The sequence below is a fragment of the Bos grunniens genome, chromosome 18, assembly GCF_055505025.1.
Source record: "Bos grunniens cultivar Pamir isolate PY7600 chromosome 18, Bosgru_T2T1.0, whole genome shotgun sequence".
NCBI classification, from domain to species: Eukaryota; Metazoa; Chordata; class Mammalia; order Artiodactyla; family Bovidae; genus Bos; species Bos grunniens.
The window spans coordinates 41,214,251-41,240,368 of NC_141182.1; the positions used below are offsets into that span (position 1 = coordinate 41,214,251).

The following is a 26,118-nucleotide window of genomic DNA, read 5'->3' on the forward strand; positions in this document are numbered from 1 at the left end:
CTTATGCCATGTGTCAGTGGGTAGCTGGTTTAATGTAAGATGGTTCCAATAATTTCACTAGTCCATGAAATGATGAACTGGTGATTTTTAAATTTATTATGCCTTTTCTAGCAAAACTTTCTTTTCTGGCAATGCATTGTTTGGGACCACATCCTATTCCTTTAACATATTGTGAGAAGTTTCCCCACAGAAAGGCACCCCCTCTGTCTATCCTGCTTTCCTCAGTGGGTGAAGGGCTCAACACTCATCGTGCTTTTCCCAGACACAAGTTTCATAGACCAGATGCAGTCTGCAGAGTAGGGTCCTTGGCTTGAAAAAGTGTTTAAGTGCATGCCATTATTTAATAACTGGGATATTGCATGTAGAAATCTGGAGGTGAGACATTCCTTAGACAGTCAGAGGTCCTAGTATTCGCTGCTGATGGCATTGGGTGACAGCTCCCCTCCAGGAGAGAGGGGTGGCCCCCACCTCGCTTTTTCACATATCATCTTTTGGGTTCTGAAAGCATCTGTGTGTGGCTCCTTCAACAAGCAGATGCAAAGATATTGAATCCAAACATCATGGAGGTGACCAGAGGGCTCATGTTGCCCTGGAGGCCTAGGGCGAGTTGTCTGATCCCCCAAGTAGATTTGGACTCATTATGGGCCTAAGTGGACAATCATTCAAGTGGACAGAGCTGCTGGCAGGGTCTGAGGTTGCCTGGGCCACAGGGCTGCACAGAACGCCTTTCCAAGCCTCGCACAGAGCCCGGCCCGTAGAAGAGGGCTGGGTGGCCCACTGACCCGCCCCTTGGCAGAAGCCTGGGGCTTTGTCAAAGCCAGCCTAGTGCAGGCCAGACGGGGTGACGCTGACTAAGGAGTGGCTCCCGGCATGGGACTCGGCATTTTTCTGTCAAGCAAGCTGCAGAGTGGACCTTGACTGCACCTCAGAGCGCTGAATGTGCTGATGGTTTCTCCCACACAGTCCAGGCCACTGTTGTGAGACGTTTGCCTCCCGAGCATACCGAAATGTGCCCTCAGGGAGGCTGGGCAACAGCTGGGATGTTTGCAGTAGAAACAAATCCCTGGCGCGACCAGGATTCCCCAGGGGATATGCTCACCCCCCCCCCCCCCCCCCCCCCGGTCTGCTGGCCAGAAACGCACCCAGCCGGGGCTGGCAGTGGTCTCAGAAGCATTTCCTTGTCCCCTTTGTGATGATGAAGCCCAGGAGAGCCAAGGAAAGGCTTCAAGGCAGAGGGCAATAGTGGTTATTACACATTAGGGATTATAAAGAAAGTAAAACTGGGTTTGTGTTCATTTTTGAAGCAAGATATCTAGTTTGTGGGTTTGTCCCATGGAACTCACTCTGGAGCATTTATCTGGGGGACTGAGTGGGGGGGGGCATTCACCTAAACAAAGCCCCTCAGGAACTTGGAGGTGAAGCCACACGGAGAAGCCCACCGCTGAGGGCTCTTGCAGGATGTGCTCAGGGGAAGTGCACGAGGGCTTTCTAGAACCTCTGCAGTCGAAATAGCCCTTGAGGACTCTATTAAGTGGCCCTGAATTTACCAGGGCCTGGTCAGTCCTGGGTGTTCTTTGGAAGGAGTGATGCTAAAGCTGAAACTCCAGTACTTTGGCCACCTCATGCGAAGAGTTGACTCATTGGAAAAGACTCTGATGCTGGGAGGGATTAGGGGCAGGAGGAGAAGGGGACGACAGAGGATGAGATGGCTGGATGGCATCACTGACTCGATGGACGTGAGTTTGAGTGAACTCCGGGAGTTGGTGGTGGACAGGAAGGCCTGGCATGCTGCGATTCATGGGGTCACAAAGAGTTGGACATGACTGAGCGACAGAACTGAACTGAACTGGACCCTTGGAGACTCAAGTACTAGGAACGAACTATCCTTGTGTCTCAACTGTGGTCTTTCTCCCCTGAAACAGTGGAGGTCGAAGCCTACTTGGAAAAAGAGCAGTGGGTGAAGTGAAGAGATCCTCTCCTACATTGTGTGACGTGTGTGTGTGTGTGATTTGTGGTATGTATGTGATGTCTTTGTGTATGTGTGTGTGTGTGCGGTGTGTGTGTGGTATCTGTGTGTGTGAATGTGTGTGTTGCATGTGTATGATACATATATAGTATCTGTGTGTGTAGTTGTGTGGTGTGTGTGTAGGGGGTTTGTGTGGCATCTGTATGTGTGTGTGTGGTGTGTGATGTGATGTGCGGTATATGTGTGGTGTCTGTGTGTGTGTAGTTGTGTGGTGTGTGTATGCTGTCTCTGTGTATATGTGTGTGTGGAGTGTGTGTGGTATGTGCATGGTGTCTGTGTGTGTGTGAATGTGTGTATGTGGTATATATGTAGTGTCTCTGTGTGTGTGGTTGTGTGCTATGTGTGTGGTGTCTGTGTGATGTGTGGTGTGTGTAGTGTGGTGTATGTAATGTGGTGTGTGTGATGTGATGTGTGGGGTGTATATGGTATCTGTGTGTGTGTGTGCTGAGTTGTGTGTGTGGTATGTGTGGTGTGATGTGTGCTATGTGTGTGTGGTATTTGTAATGTGATGCGTGGGTTGTGTGTGGTGTGTGTGTGTGTGATGTGTGTGTGGGGGATTGTGTGGTATCTATATGTGTGTGTGCTATGTGGTATGTATGTGTGATGTGATGTGTGGTATGTGTGGTGTGTGTGTGTGTGGTGTGTAATATGTTGTGTGGGTTGTGTGTGGTGTGTGTGTGTGATATGTGTGTGTTGGAGATTGTGTGGTATCTGTATGTGTGTGTGCTGTGCAGTATGTACGTGTGATGTGATGTGTGGTGTGTGTGTGGTGTGGTGTGTGTAATGTGATATGTGGGGTGTATATGGTATCTGTGTGTGTGTGTATGTGTGTGCTGAGTTGTGTGTGTGTGTGGTGTTTGTAATGTGATGTGTGGGTTGTGTGTGGTATGTATGTGTGATGTGATGTGTGGTATCTGTATGTGTGTGTGCTGTGTGGTATGTATGTGTGATGTGTGGTGTGTGTGTATGTGTGGTGTGTGGTATGTGTACAGTGTCTGTGGGGTGTGTGTGTGTGGTGTGTAATATGTTGTGTGGGTTGTGTGTGGTATGTGTGTGTGATGTGTGATATCTGTACAATGTCTGTGTGTGTGGTGTTTGTAATGTGATGTGTGGGTTGTGTGTGGTATGTATGTGTGACATGATGTATGGTATGTGTGGTGTGTGTGTGTGTGGTGTGTAATGTGTTGTGTGGGTTGTGTGTGGTGTGTGTGTGTGTGTGATGTGTGGTGTGTGTGTGTGTGTGGTGTGTAATGTGTGGGGTGTGTGGGGTGTGTAATGTGTTGTGTGTGCTGTGTGTGTGGGGGTGTGTAATGTGTGGGTTGTGTGTGGTGTGTGTGTGATGTGTGGTGTGTGTGTGATGTGTGGCGTGTGTACAGTGTCTGTGTGTGAATGTGGTGTGTGTGTGTACTGTGTGTGGTGTGCCTCCCACTCTAATCGCTCTGCTGTGTCTCCTCTCCTCCCCTGTGAGAGCAGGGCTCTTATCTTTTTGGTTCTTCACTTAGTCTCCAGCACCAAGTACAGTACTTGGTGGGTAGGGACTTGCTCATTCCATCAGAGACTGTGTGAATGAATCTGTGTGTTTCTGGGTGTGCAGTTGCATACATGTATGGACATTTTTGTCTCTGGCATCATTCAGGAAACTTGGTTTGGCTCTGGACACGACCTTTAGAATTGACATGATGCCACAGAGAACACGTGCTCCAACTTGCAACATTACAGGTCAAGGAAGCCAAGGTCCCAAGATGAGAATCCTGTGTCTGTCCCAGACTCTCCAAACGCCTCCTAGGGTCCAGAGGGTCAGATTCGCTCCTCTGCCACTTGGTCCCACAGCATCCACCTAGAAGGGCAGTTCCCAGGGAGGCTCCTTGTAGGGGTTCTCCACCCAGGCTCCATAGAGGGTCACGTGAGGGGGCCTTTGCCCACTTCAGGCCAACCCCAAAGGCCAATCTGCCCCAGGAACTTCTGGAAGTAAAGGTGGAACCAGTTATCAGCACTTTCTAAAGCTCCTCAAGCAGTTCTACTCTGATTTTTCAAAATGTAACATTTACACTGCTGGCATCAGAATCATCAGGGACACCTACGGAACCACCCACTTCTGCCCCCCTCCCCTGAATCCAGGGAAACAGAACTGCTGTGCCTTGGGTCCCGGGACGGGTGTTTTAAACTCCCTTGGGGGTTCTAATTCTCAGTACAGTCTGAGAACCGCTGCTCCAGTGAGTGTTTGAAGTGTGTGTCCCTTGGAAATCGACACACATCCCCCAAGCATCCTTGCAGTTGGCCAGGAAAGGCAGCCCCACCCCACCAGGCGTGCAGGGAAGCCCTGCTTTCTCCCTCTGCAGCTCCTGCTGATGGATGCCCATGCATGCTCTGCACACCCTTTGCCAGATGCGCTTAATCGTTTCCAGGTGCATTTTTGAAATGCATCCTGAGTCTCATCCAGTACCTGCAGGCACCTTTGCCAGCTCTCACTGCCGGGCCATCCCCCAGGCCTTACACCAACCCGTGGACCAGGATACGAGTTCTTTATCAGGCTTTCCTGCCACAAGCCCCACAGTCCCCTCCCCCACCCCTGCCCCTCAGCTTCAGGGGCTGCCTCTGCTGCAGCTGGCACTGGACTTCTGTGTCAGCCTAGAAGTACCCCATCCACAACGCCCATCCCGCAGAGAGTTCCCTAGTCTCCAGTGAAATGTCACACAGCAGTGGCTGAAGGGAATTGGAGCCTATCATGGGCATTGACTTGAAGAACTGGGAAGTGGTGCCTTAAGCCATTTGTACCTCTGCATCAAAGGGGACTGAGTCTTCCTGTAGATCCATGTCACTGGTCTTGAGAAAGAGAGTCCCAGCTGGGTCCTCTCTGATGTGTCCCGGGGAACCTTCAGCTGCACGTAGGTGGGAAAGAGAAGTACACAGCCACCGTTTGATGAGGCAGGTACAGCTTCTCCAAGGCTAGAGCACACAGTCTGGAGGTGACATGGAGTCCTCTGTCAGAACTCGGGCTGGTGGTCCTCTTATTTACAAAATCCATGCATCCTCCCCCGCCCCTAATAAGTATATTACCCCCAAATACCCTGTGCCTGGAGACTGCGAATCCGGCATCATCTGAGACTAGACATGGTCAAACGTCTCCAGAATACACCATTCACCCTTGACTTGCTGTTGCTTTAGATCACTGTTTTACAACAGAACAGAGGAAGTGGTGGGGAATGCCTGAGTTTCCTTGGAGAAATAATTGTGATTATTGACAGAGTGCTGTTGTAAACAAGGAACTCGAACAGTCCCATTCCTTCCAGAGAGCTTTTCGATTCCAAGGTCCAGAGAAGACCCTGGACTGTGTACCAATTCTTAGAATATATTTAAATTCACATTTGTTTGCCCTCCTCTCTTTTCCTCTCCTACAATGCAAGCAGGTCTCGGTCGTATGTCATGGTATTTTTTTCCATAGTAGAAAGAACAATAGAAGTTGTGTGTTGGATTTAAATAAATATTTAATTCATGAAAATGATCTTATATGTTTTAAAACCGTCTTTAAAGCTATTTTTATTCTCTAGAAAGCGCTTATTATAGGTAAATTACACATTTTACTACCGGAGCATTAGGTTTGCCATTAGTACAAATTTAAGGCACTACAAAGACCAGTAGATAATGTTAATTTCAAATACAGAAACTAAATATATTTTGTGCCTTTTTATTACTCATTTTCTTTTAAGTTTTATTGACTGCTTTTTATCTTAACTATATGTCTTTACATGCTGCAATCATAATGCACTGTAATGGTATTAATATTTTATAGAATCGGTATTTATAGTTCTTTATTTAGAAACAATGAAGTAGGTCTGCAGATATCTGAGCCCGTCTGGAATGGTGCCCTCCAAATAATGATAAATTACTTGTGCAGTATGCCATTTGCTAATTATATCCATGATTTACTGCAGAGCAAGACTTAAATCATTCATTTCAGTCTTGCGTAACAGTGCCATAAAATTTTTAGGTTTAAAAATGGTTTCCATGTGTATAATTTAAACAAATTTTAGAGCTATTGTATACACAAAATATTGCAACCACCCATTTGTTACATACTTTGTCTTTTTAAACTTCTACTTTTAATGATCACTGTGGTTGAAATTATTATGCTTAATTTTCATAATCATAGCTTTTAAATCTACAGCCGTTTTCACATGTTAGATAAAGAAAAAGATAGCTAATTGTGTGTAGATAGTATGTCATTCCTGAATAGTCCCAAATGGTACAAAATCATTAAAAAAGCTTAAGAGTACGAATTATTCTTCTATTAAAAAACAGTTGTTCTCTAACTAATTATTAGTTTGAGCTGCTTTGTTTCCAAGAACAAATGTTGATCCTTCTAGCCTTGTTCAGCACACCAAAATGAAATTAACACTTTTTTTTTTTTTCTCCTTATACCAAAATCTTGCAGGTGAGAAACCCTACAAATGTCCCCACTGTGATTATGCCGGTACCCAGTCAGCTTCCTTAAAATACCACCTCGAACGGCACCACCGGGAGCGGCAGAACGGAGCTGGGCCACTGTCTGGGCAGCCCCCGAGCCAAGACCACAGGGACGAGCTGTCCAACAAAGCCGCTCTGTTTATCAGGCCAGACATCCTGCGGGGCGCCTTCAAGGGTCTCCCCGGAATCGACTTCAGAGGTGGCCCTGCGTCTCAGCAGTGGACGTCAGGAGTGCTCTCATCCGGAGATCACACAGGACAGGCCAGTGGCATGTCTTCTGAGGCTCCTTCAGACACCCTGAAAGGCACTGACCTTCCTTCCAAAAGCACCCACTTCTCCGAAATCGGGAGAGCTTATCAAAGTATCGTGAACAACGGTGTGAATTTCCAAGGGTCCTTGCAGGCGTTCATGGACAGCTTTGTCCTAAGCTCCCTGAAGAAGGAGAAGGACTTGAAGGACAAAGCCCTCTCTGACCCTCCTTCCATGAAGGTCCATGGGGCGGACGGTGGTGAGGAGAAGGTGGGCGGCAAGGTGGCCCCCAGGAAGTCTGAGAAGTCTCAGTACGAGCCCCTGGACTTGTCCGTGCGGCCGGACGCTGCCTCCCTCCCGGGCTCCTCGGTGACTGTGCAAGACAGCATTGCGTGGCACGGCTGCTTGTTTTGTGCTTTCACAACGTCCTCTATGGAGCTGATGGCCCTTCATCTCCAGGCCAACCACCTGGGCAAAGCGAAACGCAAAGATAACACTATCGGGGTGACAGTCAATTGCAAAGACCAAGCCCGGGAGGCCAGTAAAGCGGCCTTGCTGCCCTCGGTACAATCAAACAAAGAGATGGCGCTTTCCACCATGATGGGACCTCTAGACTCGGCTTCCGAGAAGATGGCCCAAGGACAGGTCAAAGAGACCCTGGGGGAGCAGAAGGGCGGCCCATGGCCCAGCCACGTGGACCCCTCGTTCTGTAGCTTCCCATCAGACTTCTACAAGCAGTTCAGTGTTTACCCAGGCCTGCTGGGCTCGGGGGCCGCCAGCTCCTGCCCCAACAGGGAGCCCGACGGGAAGGCCCACTCCGAAGATGACGCCCCGATCCTGATCCCCGAAACCACAAATAAGAACACTACTGATGACCTCTCGGACATCGCCTCCTCGGAGGACATGGACTCCTCCAAGGGAGAAAACAACGAGGAAGAGGATATTGACACAGAGCCGGAGGTGGTGAGCAAGCCGCCTGCCCTGAGCAAGGACGGGGGCGGCGACAGCGGGGATGGCCTGCTGCCCACGGGCGCCCCACAGCCTGTCCAGGGACTGGTCTCCCCTCTGCCCCAGGCGTCGGAGAAGCAGTGGCACAGCCCGGGCCTTCTTCCAGCCCAGGACCCCACGGCGGGCCTGCCCAAGCCGGAGCGGGGGCCCCAGGGCCTGGAGAAGCCGATGAACGTGCTGTCGGTCCTCAGGGCCTATAGCTCTGATGGCTTAGCAGCCTTTAACGGACTTGCAAATAGCACAGCAAATTCTGGATGTATCAAGAGGCCAGACTTGTGTGGTAAGTTTTAGAATCCTCTTCCTTTAGTTCATTTCCCAAAAACATCAGTGCTGATTTGTGTATTTTTTTAAAATGGGGTAAATTTATCCATGAGCAGATTCTGAACTACACATAAAATACCCCCAACTATGCGGTATACGCAATGCAGACAATCATGAGAGTCAAATTCATTTAGAAAGTGTTGGGCCTCGTACTTTCGTGTTTCAATTTGCATTATTGTGATCGGAAATGCCTGTACTGAAGGCGTGGAGAAGGGGGCGGGGTCTCACCGCATGAACTACTCCTCTGTTTTTTAATCCATAACTTGAGGGGGACAGGAAAAACTTAAAAAACAAAAAGAAAAAGAGACCTGGGAACTTGCAAACTTTTCAGTCTTTTCAACTTACGCATAAGATGCCTAAAGACAATTCCTTACTGCTTTGCTAAGCCAAATCTGCTTTCTGAAACTTTTCTTTATAATGACTTAGAGGATACTAAAATCATATCACACTAACCACAATGTAGAAATAAAGTGACCCGCTCTCCAAATAGGGAGATGGTTGTGGGGTATTTGTGATTCATCTTCAGACATATCAAATGGCAGTTACTGTGACTTTGGCCTTCTATTATTGCCTTCTGTCTGTCTGTCTCTTCACCCGTCTGTCTGTTGTTCTAACAAGAAGTGTACATTATGAAGTCCCTGGTTAGCAGTGTTGTGATCCTGTCTGTCTTGGATTTATGCCTGCCTGATCTTGTTAGCAAATTGGCAATTCTTTACTTCCTTAAAGAATATGTTTACTCCAAAGTAATTCCAGATCTTAAAAAGTAATGCTAGATTTGAAGCCTAGAACTGCATCAAATGAATGTCGGTGTGGGCAGGGAGGATCAAAGTCATTCTCTTGGCACCCAGATATTCTTATTTGAAAGTCTTTCTCCAAACTGAAGCTCAGTGTGTTATTTCCAGCCCCAAATTTCCCCACTAGAGATAAATGACCATGGTATCGTCCCATCTGTAGCCCACGAATGCATTTCTGTGACATTACTTGTTCAAAAACAGAAAGAAAGTAGGAAGGGAGGGAGGGAGCAAGGAAAGAAGGACAAGAGGGAGGAAGCAAGAAAGGGAAAAAGGAAGGGAGGGAGGGAGCAAAGATCCTATTTAACTTCTGAATCCTGACATTCCTTTTAGCACAGAGCGGGATTCAGCAAGCTGGATTCAGTTCATAATTTAAATTGATATATTTCTTTTTCTCTCTCCTTCCCTAATTCACTAAGAACTGGATCAAGCAGTCAGAAATATTTTTTGAATTGTCAAAAATCACTAAATGGATTTCTGACAGCTCAAAAAAATATTGACAGTTCTTTATGCTGAATGATTCATAAGGCCCCATTAACCAGCACCCCCAGATCTATTTTTAGTCACATACAATTCATTACTTTTGAAGCTGTTAAAAACAATATTTAAAGGAAGGAGAAAAGGGTTTCATGTCAGTCCAATTTTTTTTTTTTTCTTTTCTTCCAGGGGAGCGATGTTTGTCTTTTTTTTTTTTTTTTTTTTATTGTTGTTTTAAGTTTGTGATTGGAGTGCTTTCTTTTTCATTGTTGTTTGGGGATTTTTTTTTTTTTTTAAGTCTATTTTCAGTTCTTTCAAATACCTACGTAGGACCATAGTTCCTGCCAGGAATCCATGCATCAGAAAAGATCAAAACCTGGCATGTTTATAAGCTCATTATTATTGAAATGAGCTCATATTACCCCTATTAATTTTCCCATCGTCCTATCAACGCCAAAGGAAGGCTGCCTGCCTTTGAGGAAGCATGCCTGCTTGTGTCCTTTTGCACCAGGCGAGGGTGGAGGGGAAGCGGTGTCAGGGAGCCCTTTCCTCTGAGCTGAAGCTCTCAGGCCATTCTCCCCCTCCCCAAATAGCAGCTCACCACACTCCCCTGACATTTCTAGGGTACCAGCAAAAGCTTTGCTTAGTCAGCCTTTCAGCCACTGGGTGACAGCCTGAGATGTAAGTTGCAGCCCCTGTCCTGAAAGGGGAGTGAAGACCCTCAGCCCAGCCAGGCTCCAGGGTACCTGGTTGCTTCCCAGTGGGGCATCCAGGTCCCACTACTCCACCTTGAACTCATGGTAAGATGCCAAAAGAAACTCCAGCCAAAAAATGCTGATTTTTAGAGAGCACAAGTTCTGCATTTCATTTACCCTCATTTCTTCTGCATCCTCTTGCTTAGTTTGGGAGCAGGCAAGAAAGGCCACTCCCTGGCCTCTGTATTTGATGGGGTAGGGGGATGTCTCGACTCTGTCCAGTTCTCATTCCCCTCTCCCACGCCGGCCTACCATAATCAAAATCCTCTTCTTGATTTCTTACTGGCTGTTGTGACATGGGAGGGCCAGGCATATTCATCCTTCCTAAAAACTGATATCTGGGAGGAAAACTTAAACTCACTGAGCTACAGAGGGGGCATTTGGGGGCATTTTTCTTCCTGCCTGGTCTACTGTCTTCTTAGCATTGCAAAAAGCACAGATGATAGTTGAAAACCTCAAACTCCCATTGGCTTGACTTTGCCAAGGTGGATATGATATTGGCACAAGGAATCAAATATTCTTAATGTTTATTCCCTCCTCTCTGCTCCACTCAGAATAGATATGGGTTTTCAAACAGGCCCACCAGCTTGATAGCTGGTTTCCTCAAGAAGCTGGGCTTTGCACCACCAAGAGTTATTCTGATAGTTCTTATCTCAAGAGAGTTTGGCATTTGATTTTGCCTGGTTGCTGCTGCTAAGTCGCTTCAGTCGTATCTGACTCTGTGCGACCCCATGGACTGCAGCCTACCAGGCTTCACCGTCCATGGGATTCTCCAGGCAAGAACACTGGAGTGGGTTACCATTTCCTTCTCCAACGCATGAAAGTGGAAAGTCAAAGTGAAGTCGCTCAGTCGTGTCCAACTCTTAGCGACCCCATGGACTGCAGCCTACCAGGCTCCTCCATCCATGGGATTTTCCAGGCAACAGTACTGGAGTGGGGTGCCATTGCCTTCTCCTTTGTCTGGTTAGTAAACCCAAATCTCCACTTTGATGCCCCTAGAAACAGGCTTGTCGGAGGAGCTAATGCCCATCTGTATCTATTCTCATGGGTGTAAAATTGTTGGGAGAAGCATCAGAAAAGATCTTGTTCAAGTCATGTAGAGCCCCCTCTGCACCAGAGCTCAGTGGCTCTGCTGACACAGGCTGGTGAGTGGAGAAGGGGCCTTTAACCCTCAGTTTGTGGGTGATCCTCACGTTGTAGGCTCTACTTCTGGATTCTTAATTCTGCATGCCTGCTTTCTAACTTTTAGAGCTCTGGTCCTACATTCCTTCATGTCATAGGCCTGGGGTCTTGGCCTGTGTATGCTGTCCACTCCTAGGCAATGCAGAGGTGAGAGACAACCAGGAGAAAGGCCAACCCAGCCAGCTGGGTAGGGGAGGCATGCAGCATTTGCCAACTGAGAGCTCGAGCGTGAATTTCTAAAGATCAGAGACGTGTTACAGATGATCCTAAGAAGGTGACTGAGCCATCTTGGATTAAACTGAAGGGCATGCGTTGTTGGCTTCTAGAGTGAGTCAGGTCCCACTCTGGGCCTGATCCCATTACAAGAAATCCTGCTCCAATCAAAGTCCCCATTTCCAGGCTCCAGGCATGGCCCACCTTTCTTCATTCTGTAGAAGAGCATAATGTACAAGGACATTCCCATGCCGTGGGAGAACTTGGATGTGCCCTTGGTTTTGTTGGAATGGATTTGACCTTGGTCTTGTAATGGGACAGGATCCATGCGATTATCTAATAAGAGGGGCCAGGGCAGACCAGGGCAGCATTCATATCCACTGAAAAGACAAGGCAGACAGCTCCTTTGTCCAGCTTGAGAAATGTGATGAACTGTTGGATCAGCCAGTAGCTTGGATATCTGAGAGTGCTCTGGTGGGCCCCAGACCACACAGAGGTGGGTCTGCACAACACCTGTGGGCCTGGCTGCATGGCCCACAGAACTTGCTTCACTCCAGAGTTTGTGGATTTGAAGAGCAACCACTACTTTTATTTTTGAACCCTAGATGGATGACTGGGAACCATGATGTGTTGAGCAGAGTTTGCTCTATGTTCTTTGGTGAGCCCAAAAGTAGGGTTGATGGTGAAGAACTAAAGTCAAATTAAGGGAAAGGGAGTGAGCAGGGTACAACCCCCTTACTCTTGGAGTTACCAACCCTCAGGGAAGCCCAGCTGAGTGAGGAGAATCTAGCAGCTTGTCTGTGGTAGGCCTGAGGTCCTTGTACAGTGGCTCCCAGACCGAGTGACCCACTGAGCCTGGGAGGAAGCAAGTGAGAAGGCAGGGTCTTTAACAGCAATTGATTCAGCATTCCCAATTAGGGGGCAACTGGCTTCCCTGACCCAAATTATGTCTGAGACCAAGAATTCTCTCATGGCAATGGGAGAATGAGGACCCCCCCTTCCTGGAAAAAAAAAAAAAAAAAGACAGGTTTCAAAAAGCTCTGTGCCTCATGTATTCTAAAATGTCTAATGACATGATAGGAGCTCAACTCTTTTTGAAATGTGACTTCTGTACTCCAAAAACCTTGTTGATTTCTCAGCGTAGGCAGTCTGAAAATATTCACCGTTTTACCAGCTATACAGTGTAGAGCAGGGGTAGGCAACTACTTTCCTAGGTTAGCGAGTGAACCCATTAGGCTTGCAGGCTCTGTGGTCTCTGCTGGGCAGCACAGAGCAGCCAGCAAGCAATAAGGAAACAAATGGGCATGCCTGCATTCCAGTAAGCTTCATTTACTGACACAGGCAGTGGGCTAGAATTGGCCCAGGGGTCCTAGTTTGTCCGCCCCTGCTCGAGTATAAAGAAGGTTGCATTGCTGTGGTCATCCCTAGAAAAGATATGTGAAAACCGTCCTCTGCAACCCCACCGGCCTGTGAGATGATGTGGGCAGGACTCGGGTCAGCAGCTGCAACATTCCATCTATTGCCGTTTAATGCCAGAGATGCAGGAGACTTTCTGAGAGTGAGAGGGGCCTTGTAGACCTACATAGCCTGGAGTAGCTTTTTCTGGAAGGTCACATCTCTGTCTGTGTGTAAAAGACTTGTAGGAGAACACCCTTCTCCATGACTCATGCTGGGTCCAGGGCTGCCACCATCACAGCCAAAGCAGGCAGACAAGAAAGACATAGGAGCTCTTTGATGGACAGAAGCGTAAGGATAAAAAGAGGTGATGGAGGTAGAAGAGCTTGGATAAATGGAGCTGATATTTTCTAGAAGAGATGATGTCCACATTAGGCTATCACAAGTAGGTGATGTCACTGCCCAAACATCTTTGGGTTGCAATTGTCCCTTTTAGCACTGAGCAGGTACACATCTTACATTCCATCAAGGTTATGGAGACACATTTTATTTCCTCATGTCTGCCATGCCAAGTCACTGATGGCTATTTCTTGGTATGTGGGAATGTTAGCTTGGAAGGCAGTTCTGGCAATTTAGTGGTGACATCCCATCACTGTGGTCACACCCTTCCAGTTTCTACCCAGTTCTCCTCCTGATAGAAAGCTGGTGCTTCAGAGTAGGAAGTGTCTTACCACCTCAGGCTTTGGCTAAGAAATGGCAAATGTCTGTGGTTAGTCAGGGGTTTCCAACCGAGCTGTGGCTGGCGTGTGTGCCACTGTGAACACTGCATATGTATGTATGAAGGCACCCAAGCACAAGCTCCCGGTGCATAGCCTATGATAGGTGGTACGTTTTTTGGTCTCGTGGATAATTCTAAGTTTTAAGGTGTGGCCCTGAAGCCAACAGGTTCTAATGGAGAAAGAAAATTAGTTAAATGGCACAGAAAGAGAACCACCAAATTGAAATCTACCAAGTGTACAGGTGCCCAAGTTCAGCCAACACATGGGAGTGCAGTGAGCCTAGGAGGCCCAGGGAGTCTCTGCCATAGGGTCTTGTCTCTAGAGCTGCCATGCTTTATTTAAAGCCAAATGAGCAATTATCCTCCTCTTCTCTTCTTCCTGAGCTGACTCTTACTATCAGCTTACAGACACTGTGGATAAAGCACAACTTTTGCACTCCCTTTCTTTGCCCAATTTTATCATTTCCAGGTTGGCTGTTGACTTCCATTGTCCAGCCTGCCCCCAGGCATAGTGCATGCCCAGGGCCTGACGTTAGACCTCAGTAGGGAGGACCAGTTGGCTTGTTCTAAAGTCCAGGGGCAGATCCTTTCAGTTAATGCAAATCACCGCCCCATCCTGCCTGCTCTGCCCCTGCGCTGGCTGCAGAGCCTTTCCCTTTGTCTCTGGTGGGACAATGTACAGGTGCTATCCCCTTGGGTCTCCCACAGAAACCAGCGCCCTGGACAGGCTCTCCCCTGGCCCCATCCAGAGCCTCACCGGGTGCGGCCTCTTTGGATGACAGCCCTCTCCAAACTCTTTCGGCATTCTACTCCTCCTCCCTTTCCTTCTGTTTAAATTAAATGGGAATGCCACTGATGTGATGTCGTTTGCACTGCAGGATGACAGAACTGTTGTGTGAATACCATTGTATTTGCCAAATGGTCCACTCGTCATTTCAGAACAAACAAATGGATGGTGTCTGTAAGTCGGCAAACACTGGTGACATTTAGCCTTGTTTATGTTCCTTTCCTTTTGCTGCATATTTTTGGCTCCAAAAGCTACTGTCTGAATCAACAGTGCCTCCGAAGCAGAAGTCTGGTAGCTTTCGTTTTGGTTGCCGTATCCATGTTCTCTTCGGATCGCATGATACCTGTTGCCCAGGATCAAGCCTGGGCTGGGAGAAGAGACCAACCAAACTCTTTGGTTCAAAACATACATGCCTGTATACAGTAATTTTTACTCCCCAATGATGACTTCAAATTGGGAGAGAGGAGGAGAATGCCAAGTGAAGAGAGTGTTGTCAGAATGGACATCCACATCCCTGGGGAAATGCAAGTTCTCCAGGCAGGCCCAGCCACCGCCATATGCAATAGGAGCAGGGTGACCCTATGTGTATCTTGAGTGCTTTGGGGGACCCTGGGCTTAAGCTTTGGGGTCTGCCTTCTGAGGCTGCTGAATCAAAGTGGTGGTTGGCATGGACAGCCATCTAGCTACAGACATCTTAGCTGCTGAAGGAATCAGGTTCTTTCTTCTTTTTATTCAGATGTTATGTGCCAAGCCCAGGTTTCAAATAAGTAGTAATTATCTCCTATTTCTTAGTTCTGATCAACAGCGCCTCTGCATCTAATTGCCAACCTGCTCTAATCACATAGACTATTCTTGCTTTAGCCAGAGATGGAAGGACCAAATTTTATAAATATTGCTTTATTGTCATCATTCCATTAAACAATTAGGGAGTGTGGCCCTGCCCTTGCTTTCAAATGCCTCTAGCCCACATGGTTTCTGGATTGTTTAATGAATCTGCACATTTTCTTGCAGGTAAGTGACACCCCCTGTTCTAGTCGGTCTAGCTGGATTTGCCCTTGTCTGTTCGTGCTCCTCGGTGGCTCTCTGCAGCTTGTTAATCGTGTAAAGTCAAGAGAAGAATGTATACACATATGTGTGTTGAATAAATAATTACTATTGGCATAGGTATGTGTATACACCACCAACCTACAGTATATATAGCAAAGAATCAGGGAGACTAAAAATACTGCCCCATATGTTCCACTATTAGCGAAGGATGGTGAAGGCTTAGTAACCTGAGCGAGAGAGAAAATTCCCTCAGAGTCATGAATTCTGCAGAACAAACACGGGTGGATTGGAGTCCCTTCACCTGTGGAAACCCTGTTGGGGGGGCTTCCGCTCAGCACAGCTTCTAGAAGCGGGCCCTGTGATGGTCTCGGCATTACTGCTTGTGTCCGATTGTCCTGTATTTTGTAACACTTTAGAAGAATACAGAAAAGTGCAGTAATTCTCTTTCTCCATAGTATTTAAGCAGTAATATTGCTAGTTTAATATTGTGTCAGGTCGTCACGTTAACCAGGAACAGATGACGGTAAAATACCAGTGAACAGCACCTCAACATCTACTCCTTAAAAACGGTGATTGAAGCAAAATGTGTAAACTTGTACTGGGTTATCGTGTGCTTTGGAATAGAGTATTGTTGAAGTAATTAGAAGATATATGAAGGTGTTCCTGGTAATGAAGGCATGTAAGTTATAATAATTGTAGCTTTCTGAATAAGTGTCAAACTATATCTCTAAGTGTGCTGTATGCTGAGTTACAAGTTAGGTCATTTATGAATGGAATGTAAAACAATACTAAAAATGCTTCAATAACTTATCTTGGTATTGCTAATAAAAAAAGCTGTGAAACATTAGTGCAGTTTTGAGTCATTATGTTAATTCACTCCGCAACACCCTCCACCCTTGACATCCCTCTGTCTGTTGGAAGCCTCAACAGGACATTCAGGGAAGCTAGAGGTGCTGTCCCATGGGCTGTTTGCTGGGTCACCTGCCATATTTTCCACTCATCTTTAGGAGGCTCCAAGAGTCACAGCTCCTAAACATACAAATGTCAAGGCACCTCCCCATTGGGTGGGGTGACCGTGGTGGGTTTGGGGAGAGCATCTGTGTGCACAAGTGTCTCTCGGGTGGGTGATTAGACCCCACGACAGCTCACAGGCCCCGTGTCCCTCATCCCCCATGTGGAGGACGACACACGCCTGGCCTTGGTCCAGCAAGCTTTACCATTTTCTTTTCGTCCTGTGAAGCATAGTTTTACATGGAGAGGCCCTTGGAATTGCTGGAGTGTGCAACTTCATCCACTGTGATATTTTGGTTGTGCCCTTGTCTGTTGTAACAGGCTTCTGCCAGCTCCGCCCCCACCCCCATCACAGCAGGAGGCACAAAGCAAGGATTTCACTTTTATTTTGTGATCGCTTAGGTTTTTTTTTTTTTTTTCATCCATGAGCTGGACTTCAGGCACTTGCCACTTCAACAGTGTTACCAAGCTTCTCTAATTGGGCATGTTTTGTAAACTTCTAAATTCCATGCACATGCTGCTGCCTGGCTAACTGGTCCTGGGGGTGGGGGAGGTATTATCATTGTTTGACAGAATCCCAAGCCCCAAGCATGGTCCCCCCTTCTCCAGATAAATGAAGTGTCCTGTGTACAAGGGAACGGAAGCCCAGAAGCGTCCACTGGAACATACCTGGCCCATCAGTAGGTCAACCTTGTCACCTTGACTGCTGAAAACATTCCCTTCAGTAGGTCTCATGGAAATTGTTCAAGTAACCCCGAAGACCATAGAGTACAGGATTAGGTTGTGTCTTATTGGAGATAAGAAGTGAAAGTGAGAGATTCTGAAAACAGGATACTGTTCCATGAAGCTGAGAACATGCATTGTGGGTTCTGATGGAAAACTTGGTGGACGCCCACATGCCTAGCCAAGGTATAGCGAGTGACCCCAGCCACATTCACCTGGACCAGCTTTGACCAGCAGTGTGTAGGCAGAGCCTGAACTGAAAGAAAGACTCTGGGGGTTTGGGGATCTCATCTTTGTTTCCAATACCACCTGAGTCTGGGGAACTGCCCTGGGACAAGAATTCATCCCTGCCCTTTCCTGGGTCCCTGATGGCTCCATGAGCCCTGCATCACCTCCTCACACACACCAAGCCTCTGTGAGCCTGTTCTCTCCACCGGGGCCTGAAGCCACGTTGGGTTTTAGAAGCTACCTTTGCAGCTCCCAAGGAGGGGCTCACCACTATCCACTCTGTGAAGGGGCACCCTCTTTACCCCTTGGCCAGGGTGCGGTGGGGACCAGAGGGCTCTGTTGAAGGGCCCGGGGTTGAACACATAGTCCCTGGCACTGTTCTTCATTTACGGTCATGTTGCACACTGTGGGAACCCTTGCCGAGACCACCATTCCAGCAGGGAAGGGGCTGGGAGTCCAGTGCAGCGTGAGCGGCCAGGTCTTGGCAACAGAGGCAGAACCTCTGCAGGAAACAGATCATCCTGGCTCCTTGTGCTGACGGCAGGAAAGTTCCCTGGAGCCCCCTATCCAGGCGTCTATTTCCCTCTTCCCTCCACGAGGGCTCGATTTCCCTAACGGGGTCTCCACATTTCCACTTTGAAAGCAGGGGTATTTCCTGGGTTGCTCCCCCAGGGGAGCTTCTCAAGCTTAGAGGAGACATTTGTGGATTCTCTCCTCCAATTCTTTATGAGCCGCCCCCAGCCTCCTACCCTCTCTCATTTCACAACCCTCCCTCCTCTGCCCCCTTCTTCCCCACCTCCCTCTCATCCCCCTGCCTCTGGGGAAGAACTCCTTTCTCACCAGCTGAATGTTCTTGGGAACATCCTGTCTGTGGCTGTGAGGGAGCTGGGTGCATCCAGGCCTCCTGGATGAGCTGACTTCATTTCACAGCTCAGCGTGGGGGCCGGCGGTCCTGTTTCTGGAAGCCTGCCTCCCCCTCCCCATCCCCACATGGCATTACAAAAAGCGCAACCTGTTTGGACTCAGATTTGGGGCAACCCCAAGCATCCCCTATGACTCTACCCTTGGCCCTAAAGCCTAGACCCTTCTAAGCAAGGACGGCCCACTGGTCTGAGGTGGAAAGAGGGGAAAGGAGTTTCAAGGAGGTAACTGTGCCATGAGGTGGGATAGACTGAGGGGGAGAAGGCTTGTGCAGCTCATGGTGAAAACTAGTCTTCAAGTCCACTTCTTCAATTACTCATGTTTTGAAGAAACTCAGATGTTTTGGTGGAGGGGAAAAGAGTCCAAATTTTGGGAGACGATTTCTTCTTACCTATAGTCACTTTTTCTCAAAGAAACATCATGATGAGTGAATTACAGCCCTAAGTATGCAGCTCAACATGTACAGTGTTATCTGTGCAGGAGCGGATTTTGTCTCTAGAGCAAACTGCATTCTCAAGGTTAAAGTTGGGGAACTCTGCACAGCAGTTTCATGAGCAAAAGTCTCCATCTGTGCACCCAGAAATTGGCTGGCTGTATGAAGGGTTTGTCGTTCATGCTCTTTGTAGAGTTGTTCAGACACACCCATCTAATGGTAACCCACTGCTCACAAGGTTAAGTTTTCTTTTTGAACTTCTGTTGTTGTCGAATTAATATAATATACTCTCAATTATCCACAGAAAAGGAGAAAGGCAACCAAGCGGGGAAAGCAAATTTGCAATTAATTTACCAAATTATTGCTCTTTTTATATGATGGACAAGTTGCTTTTCTCTTTGGAACTCAAGTGTTTCGTATGTCCTGGGGGGAGGGCTGGGGCAGTCGCAAGGACAAGCCACCCAACTTGTCCCTGCACCTAGGGACCAGGTGGAGGCAGGTGTCTTACTGGGGTGCAGAGGCCTCAGGGTTTAACTGGGGGTTCACAGAATGTTGGCCTCTTTCTTGTCAATGCGAGTCCATTAATCTTCTCAATCTTTCTAGAGCCCATGGCTGACCTGCTCAGGGTCTCACCAGAGCAGAGCCTGACATGAGCACGGTGCAGTTTGTTGAGGTGGGGGGGGCAGTCCTGGGAGGCATGTTTGAGGGTGCTGACAGAGCTGCCACTGATCAGGGACTAGGCATTGTCCCCTGGGATCCTCTAGGACACGATGTGACATTCACCTCAGAATGACCCCTGAGGGCTGAAGAAGCTGGGGCATTTATCCACCAGCTCTGCAGCTCTCAGTAGTTGAGAGTCACTACAGCTCACCCTGGAGAAGGCAATGGCACCCCACTCCAGTACTCTTGCCTGGAAAAGCCCATGGATGGAGGAGCCTGGTGGGCTGGAGTCCATGGGATCACTATGAGTCAGACACAACTGAGCAACTTCACTTTCACTTTTCTCTTTCATGCATTGGAGAAGGAAATGGCAACCCACTCCAGTGTTCTTGCCTGGAGAATCCCAGGGACAGGGGAGCCTGGTGGGCTGCTGTCTATGGCGTCGCATAAAGTCGGACATGACTGAAGCGACTTAGCAGCAGCAGCTGCTCACCCAACAGCGAAACAGTCACAATGAAAGAGAAACAAGAGGCCACTGGCGTCCTGGGGAGCCAGAGGGGAAGGGGTCGGGCACAGACAGCATCCAGCACAAGCCAGAACCCCTTGGTCTAAGGATTTTTACATCCGTGGTGCACTGCAGAGGGTCACGTCTTCCAGAGCCCAGGGTGAGGGCAGATTCATACTCTAAGGTGGGACGCTAACTGCAGATTTTAAATATTGGGACACGCACTCAGCTTAGGGCCAGGCTTTCTGGAGGCTGGATGGAGGGCTGGCCCGGGGGTCAGAGGACCTACAGTGTCTACAGCAGTTGTGCTCCAAGGAGCTTGGACAAGTCCCCTCAGTATCCTCTTGGGTCTCAAATTCTATGGCATTCAGGATCCCTGTTTGCTTGACTTTTCTGGTGACTCTCTAAGACTCCATCTTTTCTAGAGTCCTCATGAGCACTCAGTCTTGCAGGGTCCCAGGTGTGGGCACCAAGTTGGTCTTCCCACAAGTACATGAACATGTGGGGTTTCAGTCTGAGAATGGGGCATATGAATTCTTGCTTCTTCATCAAGACATTTTTATTAACTCGTAAGAAGAGCATTGAGGCATTTCCCTTCTAATTCTAGAAGTTGGTCAATTTTTCTTTTTAAAAGAGGGAGTCAATAAAAGTGGATCTTTGGGTTCATAGTAGTGCAAGAAAAATCTGATTATTTAACTTTTTTTCATTTTACAACCTATTGTATTCACAGTGGAGCTTGAGTATTTTCATGATGATAAGGTTTCCTCAAGTGCTTTACTGATATCAACTTGATAATCCAAGGTGCCCCTCTTGGGTGTGACAGTATGTAGTCCCTCTTGGGAGCCCCCACTCCCACCCAACACTCCAACCCAGTAAGGGAAAGGTGGGAGGTAGGAAGAGAAGAGGGGTCATGCTGTGCTCCATCTTGCATGCACGGGGCCTGAGGAACAATTCACATCCCTTTCCATACCTGCAACCCTTCCAGTCTTCCATCCTCAGCATTCCTGTGGCCACTCAAAGTCACTGTTGGCTAGCAAGCCCCCGAGTTTGGGACAGTGTGCACTATCTCCAACTTTGAACTCCTCCATTCCTTGGCTTTTGTTTAATTAAAAAAATTATCTTGGATTATAGTTGATTTACAATGGTCTGTTAGTTTCAGGTATACAGAAAAGTGATTCCGTTATACATATCCATTTATTTATTCCTTTTCAGGTTCTTCCCCCATATAGGTTATACAGTGTACTGAGTAGAGTTCCCTGTGCTGTACAGTAGAGTTAGGGTTGATTGCTCTAGTTTTGTCATCCACCAAAGGATACACTTGTGTGCCCTTGTACATCCTCAAGACAATAAAATGAATTTGAATGAGTAAGTTGGAGGTTGGCAGATCATCCACATTCCAGTTATTTTAGGATTTCTGCTGCCATGCAGGCCCCAGGCAGGGTTGCCATGAAGACTCATACTCCCTAAGACCTTGACAAGTGGGGAGAGAATTTGGGTAAGGTATTGTAGAGCATGGAGCCCCTCATGCTTGCCAATCTGTACTTACCACCTGAAGGCCTCTGTCTAGACAGCCTCACTGGGATTCCATCTCATCCACGGAGAAAGGTGTGCTGGGGTTCAGTGATCCCATTCCTGGGATGTGCAGACATCACCCCTATTGGCTCCAACTGAACTTTTTTCTTGTTTTTTTCTCATGCTGCAAAGGGTTTAAAATTAGGAGATTAAAAAAAAAAAATGTCCAGTGGTCAGCTAGCACGAACAGGGTTCTTATACAGTGGCTTTTGCTTTTATATGGAAACTTTGGGCTTGAAGTGTCATCTCAAAATCAGATTCAGGCAATTCAATTTAAATCACCAGGGGGATTTTCTTGAGAACTTTGGGATAAATGCCCTCACAAAGTGAGTAATTCTGTCTCCTTTGCACAGGTGCGTGCCTGGACTTCTTTATTGTTGGGCAGCTCTGGGAAGCCCCAGCTCTTTTTCATGACACAGGAGATGTATGGGTGCAGAGGCAGGAGAGGGTCTTTGGATTTGGGGTGGGGCTTGAGGGGTTTCCTAGTGGTGGGAAGAGGGGTTCCTGCGGGCACAGTGCTTCTGGTTGGCCTTGTTCAGACATGATGGTCCGAGATAGCTGGGGAGCAGGTGGGGCCTGTAGGCCTCCGAATCTCCCGACTCTACACCAATCCAGAATCTGGAGGGGTGGGCCTGGGATGGGAGGACAGCCAGCCACCGTGAGACCAAGAGCAGGAAGGACCAGACAAGGAGAGAGGGGTGAAGAGCAGTGAGTCAGAGGTGTGGATGAAGAAAGGAGAGAGGTGAAGGTTGGAGTGGAGAGTAGGGGGAAGGCATGAAGAGGGGAAACTGGAGACCTGGGGAGATAAAAGGGTAGGAAGGAGATGGTGAGAGAACAGAAAACCAGTATGAACAGACTAAAAGAAATATGATGGAGATGGCATCTGGAGAGGGGAGGAAAGTGGGAAATAGAGTGAGGAAGAGGAGAAGAGCCAGCAGAACAGAGAGCATGGCGGCAGGGAGGAACCTTCCCGAAGCCACCTGGGGTTTGGAGGTGGTCAGAGGGCCTGCTGCCGTGGGCAGGGCGAGGGTGACGGGCAGGGGCCAGGGGAGGCTCTAAGTGTAGCACCTGGCGGCCCAGGCCAGCTTCCCAGTGGCGCCCTCCCCCTGCTTCCCACCACCAGCTTCAGGAGGAAACGCTGCAGCTTAATCAGAATTATTTACAAGATAATGGTCCATTGTTTGCACTAAGACAGATGTTGACTGTGGGAACTTTGTGTTTTATGCTCCTTTCCCTGCTCTGCCTTCACTGGGTACAGATGGGATCGAAGTCATGTGAGTTATTATTCCCCGAATTGGAAATTTGGAGGCGCCTTCACCCCAGCCTCTACTTGGCTGGGCTGCCGAGCTGGGCTGGCTCCAGGCAGGCAGGCAGCGAGCAGGGACAGTAGCTGCTGGTGGCAGGGTCAGCCAGGGCCTGTGGTCCCCCTCCCAGCCCCTCGAGGCAGCCTGTGATTAAGAAAGTCTTGTTTCCTTGAGGGGCGGGTCAGAGCAGTAGCCTTTTCTGGTGGACAGGAAGGGCACTCACTGATTAAGATGCACTTGTTGTTTGTTGAGTCAGGAGGTCACAATTGACATCTCAAGTGAAGGTGGCCATCTGGCCTTCTTCTTGCCAAAAGGAAAGAGCAGTCCCTCTGGGGTGGGGGCTTTGTATTCCCCCTTTATTTAAACTTATGAGAAGGCTTCCTCTCGTCTTCTGGGGTCACTGGGAGGGCCAGATCTGGACTTGTGATTCTTTCATTCCTCCTCTAAGGGTGGGGTTGGCTGGATGAATGCCTGTCCCACCTACTCACCTGGAGAGAGCCTGTCCTGAAGGAGGAAAGATAGGGTGGCATGGGAGGATGTGCCTGTCATGTCTCACTCCCAGCCTCACCTGCAGACAAGTGGGCCCCTCCAGTGTCACAGGTCCAATGCCAGCTGGTCCTTCTTCAGCCTTTCTGGTTGCCAGTCACTTCTGCATAACCAGACTCACCTGTTTAGCAGAACCCATCTTATGCATGAGGCCACCGAGGCCACAATATGTCAGGTGACTTGCCCAGGGCTCTTTTTCTACTCGTTGGAAAAGCCTTCCAACTTCTCAAGCCATGAGCATCCCATTAGAGAGCCTCCCTGAGCCTCAGCTTAGTCCATGCACACAGGTACCAGGCGCCTGCCTGGCAGCTTAGGGACCACAGTGTATGCAAATACCTGTCCGGAGCTGTGCTGTAAGCCTGGCGAAGAGTATGTGCTAGATAATAGAGGGTTTCAGCTACATTATTCCATATACAGTTGACTCGTGACCACTGGGCTCCACTGGTGGCTCAGATGGTAAAGAATCTGCCTATAATGCAGGAGACCCAGGTTCAATCCCTGGGTCAGGAAAATCCCTTGGAGAAGGGAATGACCACCCACTCCAGTATTCTTGTCTGGAGAGTTCCATGGACAGAGAAGCCTGGTGGGCTACAGTTCATGGGGTCACAAAGAGTCACACAGGACCGAGCGACTAACACTAAGGTGACCGATTAGGGTACTTGGGGTGCTGATGCCCTACACAGTCAAAAGGGGTATAACTTTTCACTCCCCCAAACTTAACTACTAATAGCCCACTGTTGACTGGAAGCTTTACTGATAACTTAAATAGTTAACGTATATTCTGTACATTATATGTGTCATGTATCATATTTTTATAAGAAGGTAAGCTACAGCAAAGGAAATATTAAAAAAAAATAAAAAATACATTTGCAGCACATACATATATTTATTTTAAAATATCCTTGCGTAAGTGGACCCGAGCAGCTCAGATCCACATTGTTCAAAGGTCACCTGTATTGCATTTCCAGTATCAAGCTATGACAAAGAAAAAAAAATCAAAGTAATACAATATCATAGAGTCATATTTGAATGCTAAAACCCCCAGTAGTGGAAACGAGAAAGCCACTTTCACGACAGCTGAGTGGAATCAGACCTGCCATTTGGATAGCCCGAGAAAGTCTGATGGCCATTGCTCCTAACACTGCCCCCGCCCCCTGGATTCCTTGAGAGGTTGCCAGAAAGCAGTTATAACTGGAGGTTTTGTCCCATTCTAACCCAGCATCTTGGCTCTGGTGTTCAGGGACGTGACTTTATCCTCTTGATCTCCCCATGCCTAAGCATCACCTACAAGATCAGGTCCTCTGAGCTACCCCTCCATCTACCAAGTTTGGTTTTAAATCATAAATGCTTAGCTATGTGCCAGGGCCAACTCCAATTTTAAATACCATATATATATATGAAAGTGAAAGTTGCAAATGTTATTCTTTCATCTAATCCTTATATTATAAAAATCCCCTGAGGCAGATGTAATTTTCATTCTTCCCATTTTACATATGGGGAAATGGAGGCACAGAGAAGACACTTACCTTACCCGAGGTGACTCAGCAAGCACACGAGGGTCTGATTCATTCAGCAGTGGAGCTACCCCGAGATGACATTTTGTTGCCTTGCCCTGTGGGGCTTTCCCATGCCTTTAATCCTTATTTGTGCATGTGTGCTCAGTTGCTTCAGTCGTGTCTGACTCTTTGTGATGCTATGGACTGTAGCTCTCCAGGCTCTCTGTCCATGGGATTCTCCAGGCAAGAATACCAGAGTGAGTTGCTATACCCTCCTCCAGGGGATCTTCCCAACCCAGGGATTGAACCTGGGTCTCTTACATCTCCTGCATTGGCAGGCAGGTTCTTTACCCCTAGCACCACCTGGGAAGCCCTTAAACCTAAACGAGCAGACCAACAAACAAATAAATAAAAATAGCATTTTCTTGCCATCCTGTAGATCTGGGTCCTGGGACAAAATGTGGCAATTCCAAGCGGAGATTGCACCCATAGGTAGAACCTGGGAAAAAGCAGGATGGGGCACTGGGTGCGGTCAGATGTGCTGCATGTGACCCACCCGGCTGAGGACTTGCCTGGGACCCTGAGCAGGTCTCTTCCTGTCCCCTCAGCATCCTCAGCTTGTCATGAATGAGAAAGTCCCACCAGATCATCCCCATCCCAAGATTTCTTCCATCTCGTGGTCTGCAAATTAATTATTTTTAAGGCTGTATTTATTATACTTCTCAACCTCCAGGAAAAGACTGTCTACCCAGCCCTCCCCGAAGCAAGAGGGCCTCAAGGAAACCTGACCCCTCACCTTGCAATTGTTCTCTGGGGTCCAGGTGGGGGATAGTGGAGAGTGGGTGGCCCAGGGCACCAGTAGACCCTCCAGACGGGGGCTGCCATGGGCCCAGCCCCCAGCTGTGAGGGCAGCAGAGGTCAGACTAGGATAATATTTATCAACCCTCTGCCCACTGTGTCAGGCTCTGACCAGACTCCAGCGTCACTGGAGAGCACAGATCCTGTCTTTTAAAGGTCCCGCAGAGCCGCTTCACGTGTGACCAATTACCTCTGTCAAGCAGGGGAAGGAGGTCCCGCCTGGTGGGTGGGATCTGAACTTGAGCTTCCAGAGGTCGACGACAGGGATCTTAGGCCTTTGAGCCCGTCACTCCCCTATAGCCAGACCTTTTCTGTTAAAACTGTTTAAATTACAAACCAGTAATAAAAGGATCATATGTGTTTCCCAC

At 48.2% G+C, this 26,118-nt stretch overlaps 1 protein-coding gene across 8 annotated transcripts in view; it reads left to right on the forward strand.

Moving 5' to 3' along the window:
* Positions 1-26,118, forward strand: part of ZNF536 (zinc finger protein 536) — a 449,081-nt gene that overhangs the window by 290,039 nt on the left and 132,924 nt on the right. For 7 of the 8 annotated variants that reach the window (XM_086349609.1, XM_086349607.1, XM_086349612.1 and 4 more), the window contains one exon: positions 6,459-8,027. In XM_086349609.1, coding sequence (XP_086205735.1) covers positions 6,459-8,027 — 1,569 coding nt within the window. Of the gene's footprint in view, positions 1-6,458; positions 8,028-15,457; positions 16,341-26,118 lie in introns of those variants that run through there. The other variant, XM_086349614.1, reaches the window with a different exon arrangement.